The sequence below is a fragment of the Chelmon rostratus genome, chromosome 13 (assembly GCF_017976325.1).
Source record: "Chelmon rostratus isolate fCheRos1 chromosome 13, fCheRos1.pri, whole genome shotgun sequence".
Lineage (NCBI taxonomy): Eukaryota > Metazoa > Chordata > Actinopteri > Chaetodontiformes > Chaetodontidae > Chelmon > Chelmon rostratus.
The window spans coordinates 14,067,089-14,081,907 of record NC_055670.1 but is presented as its reverse complement, the minus strand read 5'-3'; the positions used below and the strand labels follow the sequence as shown (position 1 = coordinate 14,081,907).

The 14,819-nt window shown below is 42.2% G+C and overlaps 1 protein-coding gene across 9 annotated transcripts in view; it reads right to left on the bottom strand.

The window, feature by feature from the left end:
* Nucleotides 1–86: 86 nt before the first annotated feature.
* Nucleotides 87–14,819, bottom strand: part of LOC121616064 (bromodomain adjacent to zinc finger domain protein 2B) — a 53,117-nt gene continuing 38,384 nt past the window's right edge. For 2 of the 9 annotated variants that reach the window (XM_041950676.1, XM_041950681.1), the window contains 25 exons: nucleotides 14,369–14,579; nucleotides 13,820–13,912; nucleotides 13,652–13,713; nucleotides 13,303–13,368; nucleotides 12,329–12,394; nucleotides 11,935–11,979; nucleotides 11,657–11,689; nucleotides 10,622–10,687; nucleotides 10,337–10,477; nucleotides 8,490–8,744; nucleotides 6,953–7,176; nucleotides 6,453–6,527; nucleotides 6,056–6,290; nucleotides 5,884–5,946; nucleotides 5,651–5,795; nucleotides 4,885–5,543; nucleotides 4,337–4,625; nucleotides 3,997–4,152; nucleotides 3,677–3,831; nucleotides 3,339–3,544; nucleotides 2,960–3,095; nucleotides 2,355–2,501; nucleotides 1,858–2,171; nucleotides 1,515–1,658; nucleotides 87–1,370 (listed from right to left, as the gene is read on the bottom strand). In XM_041950676.1, the coding sequence (XP_041806610.1) occupies nucleotides 1,223–1,370; nucleotides 1,515–1,658; nucleotides 1,858–2,171; nucleotides 2,355–2,501; nucleotides 2,960–3,095; nucleotides 3,339–3,544; nucleotides 3,677–3,831; nucleotides 3,997–4,152; nucleotides 4,337–4,625; nucleotides 4,885–5,543; nucleotides 5,651–5,795; nucleotides 5,884–5,946; nucleotides 6,056–6,290; nucleotides 6,453–6,527; nucleotides 6,953–7,176; nucleotides 8,490–8,744; nucleotides 10,337–10,477; nucleotides 10,622–10,687; nucleotides 11,657–11,689; nucleotides 11,935–11,979; nucleotides 12,329–12,394; nucleotides 13,303–13,368; nucleotides 13,652–13,713; nucleotides 13,820–13,912; nucleotides 14,369–14,579 (4,134 nt within the window). In that variant the 3' untranslated portion in view covers nucleotides 87–1,222. The remainder of the gene's footprint in view (nucleotides 1,371–1,514; nucleotides 1,659–1,857; nucleotides 2,172–2,354; nucleotides 2,502–2,959; nucleotides 3,096–3,338; nucleotides 3,545–3,676; nucleotides 3,832–3,996; nucleotides 4,153–4,336; nucleotides 4,626–4,884; nucleotides 5,544–5,650; nucleotides 5,796–5,883; nucleotides 5,947–6,055; nucleotides 6,291–6,452; nucleotides 6,528–6,952; nucleotides 7,177–8,489; nucleotides 8,745–10,336; nucleotides 10,478–10,621; nucleotides 10,688–11,656; nucleotides 11,690–11,934; nucleotides 11,980–12,328; nucleotides 12,395–13,302; nucleotides 13,369–13,651; nucleotides 13,714–13,819; nucleotides 13,913–14,368; nucleotides 14,580–14,819) is intronic. The other 7 variants (XM_041950678.1, XM_041950682.1, XM_041950679.1 and 4 more) reach the window with 6 other exon arrangements.

The window sequence follows — 14,819 nt, the reverse complement described above, 5'->3', positions numbered from 1 at the left end:
ATAAAAATGTTCTGAATAATAACGATAATAAAAAGCCTGAATAAGGGAGATAGTGAAGGCCTAGCGGTGTTATTTTGAAAAACAGGTTTATTTTATCTGTGCCACACACCCACTATTTAAAAATAATATTCCCACAAAAGTCGCTACTCATGTCACAACATTCATAATAAAATACAGTTACTTCTGGCTTCAGCTGTCTTGAGACGCCTCCGGTGGACCCTGACACTGTCCCGCTCCCGGCTGGATCGAAGCCCGGTGCAGGTCTTCACGTCCGTCCTCGGGATGTCTGACGAGGCTCTGGCTGAAGGAAATGCTTGGAGATGAAACACACTAGATGCACCACATCAATTCTTTTCAGAGGAAAGGCTCTAAAGAGTTTTACATTTTGTGTAAGGGTTTCCTACAGTATACTGTGCAGGACACACACACGGCACACACACTGAAAATACAAAAAAAAAAAGAATAAATAAATAAAAATAACTCGCTCCTCCATACGCTGTTAAGAGGTCAGAGGTCAGGCACTACAATACTGAGGAGACCAGTGTTTTGAGTTGATATTCAGCACATGTGCAGTACAGTATGAGACATATGAAGTGCTACAATCGTCCTTAAGCATTAACAGTATTTTTAAGACTGTACTCTGTACTGTACACGCTATACATGTTAGAAATAACCTGTAAATAGTGACAGTGATGCCTCCTTGTCCTTCACACAGTTAACACAGATGAACTGCTGGCACCCTACAGTACAGTCAGAGAGCTGTAAACAATTCCTTTTTTATTGGCTTGTTCAATAATCCATAAAACAATATTTCATGTTTTTTTTTAAAGCTGTGTGCCATTTCCTGCTTTTTCTTACAAAAGACGGACTGTAACATAAATACGTGAGAAAATAAATACACACATAAACACGAAGCGAACGTACTGATGATTTTAAAAAAAGCCAATGAGCTATCTACAGTGGAAATCTTTGTTTCCCAAATACAACATTGAGTCCGAGAGTCGGTGCGTTTTGATAAAGGAAACAGTATTGCACTTTAAGATTTTAATCCATGAAGTGTCTTTTCTCAGCAGGAGAACGTGTCCCTTCACATTGCACGTCAGTGTTTTTCTTACTGTGTGTTTAGTGTCACAGGTGACAAGAAGGCCCCCAACACTAAAGATGAAGTCTGATATGTAGAGAGTAGCACAGAAAGTCCAGACTGGTTTTCATTTTTGTTTTTTCATTTCAGCAGCTCCGTCCATCGTTTGTCAAAAAAGCTCCTCATGCTGTGGCCGGCTCGTCCGATTTCCGAATCGTCTTCATTAAATCGTTCGCAGTTCTCAAACACCAGGTTCACGTCGACGATGAAAGCTTCCAAATTTGAGTACCTGTAATTAGAAAAGGTTTTCATTTTAATTAGACGCAGCGTGCGAATCAAAAATGGAAAATTGGGACATGCACATAAAAATCCAGGAGGAACACATACGTCTGTCGTCTTAAAAGGCAACACTGTGACAGTGACACAAACATACTGGTTGTTGATGAGCTTTTCTCGGATGGTGGAGAAGTCCATGGGCTTCTTGATGACCTTCCTGTACCCGGGGACGGCTTTGTGGTCGACCGGTGTGAGGAAGGGCCAAGCGTGCTGATGGGCCTCCAGCTCAGCCAGCAGCACTCTGGAGAGAACGAGTACAAGTAGCAGCAGATATGAAATGATGCGGTAAAAGTCAATGAATATGGATGAACATGTTGTATACGTATCACAAGAGCTCATCTAAAAAATGAACTGATTTTTCACAATGGCAAGAGGGAAAGTAGATCTGTTAATGCTGTCAGGAGGTCCTTTGCATGCAGTGAGTATGTGTTCATGCCTACCGGCACATCGCCAGCCCATCTGAGTTGTTGTCTTTGGCCGTTTTGGCTCTTTTCACACAGGGGACAGGGCTGTCACGGCCGGCCTGGGAGCCAGGCGGGCTGTCATCTCCTTTCCTCTTCTTGAACTCCTTGGTACCTTTTTTTGGCAGGCTGTTGCTGCTGGCAGCCTCCTCTTTGATGAGCTCTCCTCCCGCAGATGGCTTACCATTTCGTTTTACCTCGCTGCCTTTCTTCCCTCCTCCAGCTGTTCGGCTCTGTTGCCTCCTGCTCCGGGGGGACTGACCACTTTCCTGATTGACAGAACACACAGAAGACTAGTGCAGAGACACACACAGAACAGATCATATTCAAATCAGTTAACGGGATGTGTACATGGGATACGGCTATCCTCTCAATGGACAGTTACATGGTCTGCGGACCCTTACATCTACTGTAATAGATCTAAGTGACAAAAGAAAAGAGTCTCAGATATGTGAATACACATTCAGGACATGTACCTTTGCTACACAAGTGGGACAAAACCAGTCGCCGTCAGGTACTGTAGTGATCTTGGGTTTATGGCAGTAGGTGTGGCAGCCTTTGTCACAGCCATCACAGAGTAAGAGCAGTTCTTCATTATCCCCCTTTTGACATAGCTGGCAGTGCTGGAAACACCAAATATACGTAGCTGTGAATTCAACCTGAGACGCATCACTGTGAAAAACTAATGGTTTGTATGATTCTATGCAGCCATGCATGCTGATTGATGTTGATTTGTTACTAATTGTGCAATTATCTGATATGGCTTTTGTCTAGTAATGATGTATTGTAAATTGAGGGGCACACTTTTTCTTTCTGTTCACATTTCGCCTAATGAGAGACCCCTCTAAGGAACACAGGCTGTGCAGATATATTGTGTTAACCTTGATTCTTTTCAAGAGGTTTATGTATTTTTTTTTGTATTCTTTTTAATGAAATGGACCGTGAAGCCATGCAGCATAAAACATTGATCTTCATAGAGGGGCATCTTTCATGCGAGCTGTAAATTGATGTTAAAATAGATGTCTGATAAAACTATATAAACAAATCTGTGTGTGAGAGAGAGAAATTAAGGGTCACTAACCACTTTCATGATGGATCTTTCCCACGCAATGGATTTCTGCAGCTGCTGGATGCAGAGTGACAGCTGAGCTGAGCTGCGGACCTCACTGAGGGCTTTATGCCACAGCCTCATCCCCGGAGCCGCCTCCTCCTCACTGCTTTGGGGTCACAGACAGTAAGACAGCTATACAGACTAATGGTACACCAATCACATATACAGTCTGTAACATAATCACACTGACTGATAACAGCCATTCACTACCGAGTTATCAAAAACTAAGTGTAGGGGGAAGAGATGCTTGTTTAAGAATCAGTAGACTGACTGCAGGATAAACCTTCGTCACCACAGTGACATTATCCAGTCTGATCTGAAGGGTTGTACTGAAGGGTCTCTTTAGCACCTTCGCTCGATGTTCCTCTCCAGCTCTGCCAGCCTGATGACAGCTATATCGAGGGGATTGTTGGGCCGCCGCACCATGGTGCCAGGAAGTTCCTCCTGGCTGGTTTCACTCTGTCCAGTCTTCTCTGGAGCAGAAGACGAGAAGAGCTTGTGCTCGTGATAGACCAGATCGTCCCTCTCTGACTGCGGCTCAGGATGCATCCAGCCCTGACGGAGATGTTGGGAAATATGGTCATCGCAGCAGCATTTCGTGACAAAAGACAAAGTGAGGACACAGGAGCCCATCCAAGCCTGTACTGGCAAACTAAAGGGTAGAGTAGGATGCCTGTTTGTCTGTACCTTGACCTGCAGGCTGGCTGAGATGACTTTCCTCTCCAGATCCTCGACCTGCTGCAGCTGGCTGATGTCCACCTCCATGGCCTGCTCCTCAACACACCAACTCTCCACTGTGTCCCCACTCACCTCATGCTTCTCCAGCTCTGCCACATCAATTGCTGCCACCACAGATACACACAAGAGTGACTGCACGCTTCTGTCTAATGTCATTATATTTAATCTACGTGCACCCAAGTGGCACATGACAAAAGGTCAAAAAAACAATACTTTCACATCACTGCATGTCTGTTGACTTAAAGAGAGAAGAGGAAATGTGGACCAACCATCTTTGCTGCTTGCACAGAGCTGTGTCAGGTACTCCATATGTTTTTGGATCTGTTTCTGCAAGACCTTCTCTCTGATGCCTCGGCTGTGGAGGGCTTTGACCAGACGGTGCAGCTCCTCCATGTTTGACACCCTCCACCAGCCACGCAGCATCTCTGCCCACACACACGTGCACAAATTGAAAAGCTATTGTTTTAACTGGTTATTTTTTAGCAACGTAGGGCAGTTGGAGAACTGACTCACAGCCATCATAGCATGTTGTTCCACTGCTGTCTGGGCAGTGAATGTCTATAGTGCAGCATACTTCTAATGTGCCTTCTGGCAGTGAGCCATTCTTACCCTCGGGGACAGGCTGAGGACCAGGGCAGTCCTGGGTCTTGGCCACCTCTGCAGCAGGGAATGAGGGACAAGCAGGCTTGTCACTCAGGGGCTCTGGGGTCTCGCTCTTGTTGACAGAGTTGTTATTTGCCAAAAAGAAGACCTTGTTCCCATTACCCTCTGCACACTGTGAGGCCAGATCCAGCATGGAGGGTAGAGAAGTGCCAGAGAAGGGCGGGCTGGGACTTGTGGCTGCGCTGGACATGTCACACGGTGTCAGTGTGCTCTGGTGAATGCCAGACTTCACTTGCTGAGGGGGAAAACACACACACTTTAAAAACCATTTTATTTAACTACCACATGCATAATGTATAAGCTAACACAGTGGTAGCAGTTAGTGTCCAGCTTTGCCACTGCAGCTCCCCTGCAACGATTCTGAGAGTTGCTCATGGTTTGTAACATCATGTAATGTGGATAACACTTGAAACATGTGTCTGAGTTCCAACAGCAGCACTGCGTGATCGCAAACAATTGTGATGGAGATGGAGATAGCAATATTATCCACTAACCTGAAAGATAGAAGACTGCATGCTATTGATCTTGGCAGGATTGCTGGAGCTGGCTGTAGCCGGGGGATTAGGGGAGAGGGAGGAGGGGGATTTGGCGCTGATGGTCTGCGGAGGAGAGGAGGAGGGGGCCGGAGGGCTAGAGCCAGAGGTGACTGAGGACTCGTCGCAAGGAGAGCGCGGAAAGAGGCTAAACCACTGGCTGCCCTTTTCCATCAGAGCCTTGGCGAGCTGGTCGTCATGAAGGCTTGACTGGGGGCTGCAGGTTATCCAGGGGCTGCTTTTGAGCAGAGATGGCACTGAAGTATCCTTTTTATCTATCAGCCCCTGCTGAGGAGTGGCTGTCTGAGAGGTGGGATATGAGAGATAAGATGCAGCGGTAGGGACTTTAGCAGAATGGCTGTTGTGAGAATTGATGCCTGATTCTTGAGCCATTTTGGCCACTTCAAGGAGTTTGCTGAGCTTAGAGAAGGAGCCGGGTTTTTGGAGGAAGAGGTTGAGGCTGTCTTTGTCCTGCTGGCTCTCTGCTGTGGTTGTGTCACCGTCTGTGCTCTGTGCTGGGCTGCAGACCACCGACTTCTCTGTCTCTTCCGACTCTTCTTTCACTCTGATCACCTGAGCAGTCCTCTGTTTTGTCTTCTCTTTCTCTGCCTCTTCGTAACCTGAGTGAGCGTGGAAAGGTCATGTCAAGGCACAAAAAACATTGAACTTTCTATCCTGGCAACAAAAAAAGGTGAATACAATGTGAGCTATCAGTTTTGGTTTGCACCTTCACCGCTCTCCATGCCCTCCACAAAGATGCCGCCACACTGCGGAAAGACCCAGTAACGTCTCTTGTAGCGGTCCTGTCCTATCGTCATGGAGCGCAGTGACTGAGATGCGTCGAATAACTTCTGTCTGATCTGACTCTGTTGCTAAAGAGACAGAAAGTATGGCTATTATATTAATTCATGAGCTGATCGTGAAGGAAAAAAAAAAAGGATGTCATAGGGTTTAATTTACCTTGTATGTTTTCTCGATCTGTTTCTCCAGCTCCTCCATGCTGGTCGAGTGTACACTGTCATCCTAGATGAAAAGATCTCATTAGTGTGAGGCCAGCAGACCGGATGACATTTACTATAACAAACACCGACTTAGCTGCTGCCTCCAGTAAAAGCACCATGCTGTCACTGACCTCCTCTTCACATATCTCTGCTTTCTTCCCCTTCTTTCCTCCGGATTCTTCTTCCTCCTCATCGTCGTCGTCTCCTTGGTCTTCGCTGTCGTCATCCTCGTCCTCTTCTTCCTCACTGTCCCCTTCTTTCCTCTTGCATTTGTTTCTGGCCGTGGGGATGGCAAAGCTGTGGCTGTCCTCTCCCCCGACACTGTTGTCTCTTTTCCCCGTCTTCTTGGCGTGGATGCTCCTGAGTCTTTGAAGACAAAAACAGACAGTCAGCACGTAGAGTATATGTTCATGTGCAACTCAGACAAGATCCAGATTCTTCAGCATCGTCATGTGGTTCACTAACACAACATGTTCAAATGTATGTCCAGAATCTTCCAATAACAGCTTAGATGATACATGTACTCACTTGCGAAGCTTTCCCTCGACAGCCCACTTATCCTTCCTCAGGTTGGTCATGTGATCTATGTTTTTGTCGATCTCACTGCAAAGTATCAGACAATATTGAAACCTGTTTCTGTGACATTTTTGTAGAATAAAACAAGAGTGTGATGTGTTTGCAGCACTCTGCAGCATGTACAGCACTAATGCAAAACTGATGACACAAAACTAGTTTGATGCAACCTTGTGAAACTGTCCATCAGGCTTCAGTTTGTCATATTCCTTTTCATACTTCTGTTATTCCATTTAAATTGAAGCCCCCATAAATAAAACAAGCCAATACTTCTCACTCTGAGACACACAGATTAATTGCTTCAGGAAGATAAGGAACACTCGTTTATACAGCGTACTGAATCATTTTCAAAAGGCACCAATGACTTCTTTAACACAAATGTATCAAAGCCAGAAAATGACCAGGGCCTATTTCAGTGGCAGTTTGGTTTACTGTGAATAGTCCAGGACCCTCACCTGATCACAGCCTTACTGCAGCAGAGCTCATTAACCAGGAATGCCAGCATGGAGGCTTTCTGTGATGGGCTGTGGGCCTGAAAAGACTTGGTCCTGAGGCTGAGGGCCAGAGAAGCCAGCTCTGTCTGCTCACAGTGACCCTTCATGTAGATCTGCAGGATCTCTGACACATTGTCTCGGTTGATCCCCACATTAGTCAGGTGGTCCCCCAAGGCGGTCTTAGTCTGATAGAAATAGAGCAATTCAAAAATATTGTTTAGTCAGAGTGTGAAAAAGTTGAATTGTTTTACAAAATACGCTAAAAACACCTTTTTATATACTATAGCCCATGAGAGCGGACCGCAGGTGAAGTGTTTAGCTCGTATGAGAACAATGGAGTCTGGTAAACCACTGTAACACTGTCCTTTTGGGCAATTACCTCTTTGTTAGGTAAAACAAGCAATGCAGCACTTAAGTGACCCCTGGGATGTGTCTGGGACACATTAAGGATGTGCGGATTATTATGAAACATGCTTGATGTTTTCGTCTTGCTCCCTCTCGTCCTTGTATGCACAATCTCACTCAATGTGTACATAGCCTGAGACAGCCACGTAATACGAAGAGATGTAGTAATGTCAAATCACATGCACTCAGCACAGGAAGGACAAATGGCCTTGACGGAATTATGGTTTAAAATGTATTTGTGCGAGAGCTCTGAACACTGATACCCTCATAGAGTACTGGAGTAAATTGGTTAGCTTAGACGAAACTAGTGAAAAAAAACTGTAAGGGTTGCTGCGAACTCATACAAAGGCAGCCACTGCCAAAATTTCCCATATTGTCATAATCTCTATAAACAGATGCCTGCACATGAACACAGAATCTGTAAGCAAGGGGCAAAATTTTGGTATTAGAAGCGTCCTGGTATCAGTCTGTAGTTCACGTCTGAGAGGGCTTTGGTTGCATGCAGGTAAACAATCCGTGTGGAGAGCAAAAGAAGCGGAACACATTAGTGGAACTGTAATCTCACAGCCCATCAGCTATTGTCTGACAATGATTCAGCTTCTTAATAGCTTTTTATAAATGTATCTGCATTCAAATGCAATGTATGTTTATAGAGATAAGCCAAAATGTAGAATTGTCGAGTATGAAAGTGAAGTTGCTAACTGTAGCAATGAGCGGTACACGGAGGAGGAAGTCTCATCTGCTGGCTGCACCGGAAGCCCCAAAACATCGGCTGTTGCCCCAAAAGGCTAAATCGTTGTCAGATGACAGTCGAAATTGATAATGTCATGGCTGTCAGTTGCTTCATAAATACCTTAAATAACAGAAACTTGTGCTGCCTTAGTTACAGAAGCAGTGCAAATTAATACATGAAGAGGTGATACATGACTTTTATACATTAGTTTTGTCTGAATCCATAGATTTTATGGCAAAGTAGTAGTAGGTGTGTGTTTGTTTTTGTATGAATGTGAGTGCATACACAAGTAAGTGACAGTACAGGAACCATTTACAATTCAACAACTGTACAAAGGCTGAAGTTCTGACAGACTCTCACCTTGTGACCTGCAGGTATTCCAGGATCACACACGGCTGCAGAGAGCATGCTCACCAGCAGGTCCTGAACCTTGCCCATACCGTCCCCAATGTTGAGCAAGCCCTCTTGAAGGTCATTTAGGTTGAGCATGTGTGGATTTATGTCTAACCTCAGGACCTTCCCAAAGCTGTGTAGAAACTCCAGCACCATCAGGCAGTCAGAGAAGGTACTTCCTGGTAAGACCAGACCAGGGATTCGGGACAATTCTGGAAGTGGCTATACAGAAACACATTCTTACATTATATTAACCATCTCTCAACTATTAGACATAAAGAATCGACATTAAGACAATTACAAAATCAGGCTCCTATCATGGTAAAAATATATCAAGAACTAAAGTACATATGTCTCAGCAGGATTTCTAAAAACTCACGTTTACTGGATATAAAGTAGACTCGACTACTCTAAGGCTGTCTTTATGGGTCTCTCTAAGAAGTTGACCAGACAGGAGCAGCTGATCCAGAACAATGTCATCACTAAGACCAGGAGAGTGGATCACATCAGTCCAGTTCTCAGATCTTTACACTGCCTTCCTATTTGTCAAGTAATTGATTTTAAAACACTCCTACTGGTTTATAAAGCACTGAACAGTCTAGGAACAAAAGACATTTCTGGTCTGCCGTTCAGTGATGAACTCTCCAGACCTCTCAGATGGTCTGGGATCAGTCTGCTTACTTGATATTAGCTCTACATGAGTTAAACTTGGGACTATTTGTTCATATCCTGCACTCTGTTGTAATATTTGTTTGATTTGTCTTTAGTTTAGTTTATTTTTATCTTCTATTTCAGTTTTACTCGTTTTACATTTTTTGTGTGTCCTATGTATTGTCTTGTGTTTTTTTTACCTTTTACAAGGCCAAACACTTTCTCAGTTCTTGCCTATTAAGTCTCAAATTGCTGAGCCGCAGTAAAGAAATAAGAGAGTTTGGAGAACCTCATGCTTCTATTTTCATCCTTAGTTTTAGCTTATTTTTATTATGATTATCAAGTGGGTTTTATTCTCCGTCTTATTTTTCATTAATCTTCGATCCCTGTTTTATGTTTGTTCTGTTTTTTTTTTCCCATGTCAAGCACTTGGTGCTTGTGACTTCTTTGTTATGAAGCACTTTGAACTGCAACCCTGGTTGGAATGGTGCCACACAAATAAAGATTATAATTATAATTATTATCTATTCATAATGCTGTTCTGTTTCATGTGAAGCACTCTGAATTACCTTGTTGTTTTAAGGCTCTATACAAATAAACCTGCCTTGCCAAAGCAGTAGATGTAATATTGTTAGTAAGACAGCTCAGAGAACATTGTTATTATTAGAGTTTGAAATATTTTGTGTGAAAGAAGAAGTTTGAAATGACTTAACATATATTTTCCAGTGTTTCTTACAGTGCCAATGTTATTTGTTTCAGACTAGTTTGTCAAGTCATGTTTAAGAAATTTTACGAATAAAGCCCTGAATATAGTATATCAGTTACACTCTGCATGGTGTTATGGCAACGATAGCCACTTGGTGGCAGTATTTTGACCTACACCTGCTTTCATTTTAATCAATTCCAGATGCTTTCAGTGATATTGCGCATCTATTTTGGTAGATCTGATAGTGAAACAATGAAACCATAAATTTGTCAAAAGCATTTCTAATCTTCATGCCTATAGCTCCTACAGTGATTACACTGATTGATTTCCATATCAGAAAAACCCCTGTGCTGGTGGAAAATCCAATCTTTTCACACACATCTACTCCACAGATGGAGACTATCCATGGTGACAATCATGGACTCTCATTATCATCAGCTCCACAGTGTGTGAGTACCTTATGATCTGCTAAACACATGTCTTCATTTGGCTTCTTCAGCTCCTTTGCCTTTTCCAGTTCCAGTCTTCTCAGCTCCAGTTTCCTCTCCTTGTTTAACCGTTTCTCATCCTTCTTCTCTTTCTTCAGACGCTCTTTCTCCTACAGACAATAAAACGATTAAGTATAATTGAATATATAACATATATAATTGAATTAACCACTTTTATTGTAAAATGTGTACAATAAAAACATTGTAGCAGAGCACAGGAGAAACAAGATGTGAGCAGATCACAAGTTACCCACCTCTGCCTTCTTACGGGCCTCCACGGCCTTCATGAGCATCATGTGCTGCCTGCGTCTTTCCCTCTCCTGGCAGAGCACAGACACATATTTTCTATTCCACTGACAGTTTGAAGACAAAGGGGCTCACATTTGCAATGCACAGGATGAACTCCACATAACGTGCATGCACGATTAAAGAAGAAACACAGATCGTCACAATCATCACACAATCAAAATGTAGCACAATGCACCGTAGTTCAAGTGCAAAAACATGTAACAGTTAAACAAAACTGAGCACAGTGAAAGACAAAAAGCTAAGTTGCAGGTGGTGATGCATACACAAAGCATAAGCTCAAAGTTAGAAACAGCAATTATTAATCTGAGCATGTTGGCAAGCAGAAAAGTGCTGGCCAAGAGTTTTAGCTATAAGCGGAAAATATTAAGTGTTACAAGGACGAGCAAAGAACTGAATTTCTAAACAACTAATGAACGATGTTATATGAAACTATCAGGACATTCTATGGTATTATTGCCTCCCATACCCTTAATATATATTTAGTGAAAATAATGACGAAAATGAACAACCATGATAAAACATTTAAATCTCAAATGAGATCTCAAAAAACAAGAATTTTATGTCTATGACTCAGTGCTGCAAATCACTGGCAAGAACACAAAGCATATATTGACTTTTCTCAGGTGATAGAATGGATTAGAAAGTTGGCTCACATGCTGCAGAGTAAAAGGATTTTGAGGGCCTAAATTTAATCAATCCAAAACAAAAACAATGTTCTTTCAGGCTATGAGAGTGCTTTGCATCCTGTTATAGTATTTTCTGTGGAGCTAAGGCGGTTTTGATCGTATCGGGCAGATAATGGATGTGTTTTCTCTGAGAGACAAATGGTGCAGATGTATGCAGTGCACTGTTCTGGAAAAGCCATGCGGAAGGACGTAGTATGACTGCAGCCAACGCTACACTTTACGCATTGCTATGATGGCAACCATTTATCACAACACGTTCACAATATGTTGTTAAATGTACAGAAACAAACATACCCATACCATATCTAGTCTATGCCTCTCCAACTCCTGGTAGAAAGAGTTGGCAAAGTATTAAGAAATAGAAAATCACACAGAAAAATCAGTGCAAGAAAAATCCAACCAACAGTGAGCTGAGATAAAAAATACAACCACGAATCCCAAAGCATAATTTGACAGGACATACTGTACAAAATAATGATCATGATCATTAGTCAGAGACCATTTCCATGACATTCAGCTTAAGCGGAGTACGAATTGCTTCGTTATAATGTGGTCCTGGACAGAATACTGACCTGGTGCTTCAGTATGACAGCTTGCAGTCTTCGCATCTCCTTCTCCTTTAAGAAAAAAAAAAAAGATTATATCTATTAGAAACCAAAGCAAATACACCACACAAATAAACACAAATATCTGTCCTTCTCATATTAAATTAATATTAAACAACATAAAAATGCAGGACCTCCAGACTTCACTGGTTGAGCTAATGTCAGAACTTTTCATACATGCATGGAGAATATGCAAGGAACTGATCTGACCTCTCTTTGCCACAGACAAGCAGGGGCAAAAGATTGAGAGTCAGGGGCATGAGGGGCATTTTTGGCAGTGAGCAGGCTGACTTTGAGCAGGCTGAGACCAGAAGCAACAGTTTACAATCACAGTTTTGTTCTTAAATGTCATCAAACTCACCTTGTTTCTCTTCTCAGTCTCCAATATTTTGGCATTGGCTGCTTCTTCTTTCTTCTTTCTTTTCGCCTGCATGTGGAAAACATGAGTGATGGTCATGCAACAGAGGCAATTAATAGACTCATTTAAAACACATACAGCACGTAGACCACAGGAAAGACTTGAGTGAATAAACTTTTGAATTAGGCAGCAAATTCTGATGAACGAAAACTGGCCAAGATAATTTTCTTAATTAAAAGTCATCGAGTGAAAAAAATAAAGGCCCAGGAAAAAATATCTTAAATGTATAAAATATAAAATACAAACTGGCTTTGTAGAATCATTAATTAAGTGTTGTACTTGATATTATGTTTAGGTTTGACATGTGTTTGCTAGATTGCTGTTCGACAGTTAATGCTGTCAATAGAAAACATTCCACAGAAAGCTAAACAGAGCCAGTGGCTCACCGCTAACGTCAAATCTAACATACTGGAATCTTGAGCAATGAGATGATTATTTCCTCCCATTAACACTGAAAGACAAATTGGCTGTAGTTATTTGAAACACCAGCAGGCAGTGAGAATAAATTAAGCAAAATTTCTATCAGTAATTATAGCCCCAACAAAATCCTGTTAAGAGCTGCATGCCAAGCGTGTCAACTGAAATTTGATTTATAAAAGCTAAAATACTTCACAGCTTCTATTAGTGGGGGAATGCAAAGTAGGTATTTCACCTAGCCATGGTAAACTCTGGGCCACCTCTTACTTAATGAAATACTGTATTTTGTATTAAGCCCCATCACGGTCTGAGGAGATTTTCATATTCAATGGCACTTTTGCAAAAAACCAATTAAGCATTAGTCACATGTACTCACTAGATGTGACGAAAAGTGGGACCACGTAATTTAGGAATAGCCTTTGGTTGGGTTTTTTAAAAATCCTATCAACAGCAGAAAGGAAGTGTTTTAGAATGTTTCTGCAATAACTTTCAGGACGAACCTCGAGAATTTGCTGTGCACGGAGTTCTTTCTCCATACGAATTTGCTGAATGCGCTTGATCTTCTCCTGGTAAAAGGATGAGGGCAAGATCAAATGAATTAACTGTTAAGTCATGCATGTTATAGAGTGGTGGGGGAGGGGGTGAAGCACAGCGGGTCTATGCAGATGAGGAAGGTGCACCATTCTGAAGGATAGCAACTTCCTTGAAGAACTTCAAAAGCAATTCAACTGTGCTTTAAACAATTTCACCTTATAGCACACAAACTCTGAACATAAACGGAGCAGCTGCCGACAGGTGTGAAGCTTTGCTCGGAAAATTTAAACAATGCACAAAACGTAAAATCCTTACCTGCTGTTTAAGAATCTTCATCTGCTCCCTCTTTTTCCGCTTCTCCTCTGCAGCCATTATTGCTGGAAGCAATAATATAATAATTATAATATAACACAAACAAAACAAGGCTTACACACATTACGATGTTGTGTTAGAAGAGAGTGCGACCAGATAGCAGCGGTTTACCTTGTTGCTTCCTCGCCTCCTTGGCTGCTTGCGCCATGGCCTGCTTCTCAAGTTTTCTCATCATTTTGATCTGAGCTGCCTGTCGAGCTATTTCTGAGACATGATGAAATACGTTACTGAAATCACAAATCCTATTGAGTTAAAAACCACAGATACTCTTACACTCTCCTAAATGTCTTTCAACAACCTCTAGAGAAAGAGCTTTTGCAACAAGCAGGTTTTTATGTGCAATAATGGCCTATTGAGAAATAAATACTGCTGTGTTTACCATGTGTTTCTGTAAAGAACTTCTTACAGGTTGATTTTGAGGAAATGAGACATAAACAGTCACTGATAATATCTTTAGAGAGTTGAAAATGGTTCTGCTATCATACCTATTTGAAGTTGAACTGAAAATAGCAAGAAGTGATATGACATTAGCTCCAGTTGGCCAATTAACCTTACAACAAAGATAAATGCACCAAGCCACAACATGAAAATAAGTACGACTTAATGGTTGATTTTCTCTTTAACAGGTGCCGCTGACAGTTTTCTAAGATGCAAACTGACCTTGAGCCTCCAGTTTGCGCAGCAGCTTGGCGTCACTGACATCTTGGAAGTTATTTTCACCAATATTAAGAGGATGAGACTTCCACTGTCTGGCCCCTGCACCATCGCCAATCGGCTGGTGGTCGGACTTTGTGCAGCGGCTGCGCCTCCCATCCATTGCTATGATACTGGGAGCTATCTCCCCCTCTGCCAGCAAGAACCACTGTAAACCCTGGATTGATAGGAGAAGAGGAGAGCCAGATGAAAACCAAAAAATGGTTAGTCTGATTATCTAATCTGCTTTAATTTATGAATTAACTACTTATAGCTATATATATGAGGCAGTAATACATAACATACCTCGGAATACTTTATTTGTACTTTTCTTGTGTTTACAGCAGCATTTTCATGCTTACTATTCAAACCAATTTTTCATTTCATATTAAGAAGTTTTGTCAGAAAAGCTCATTAA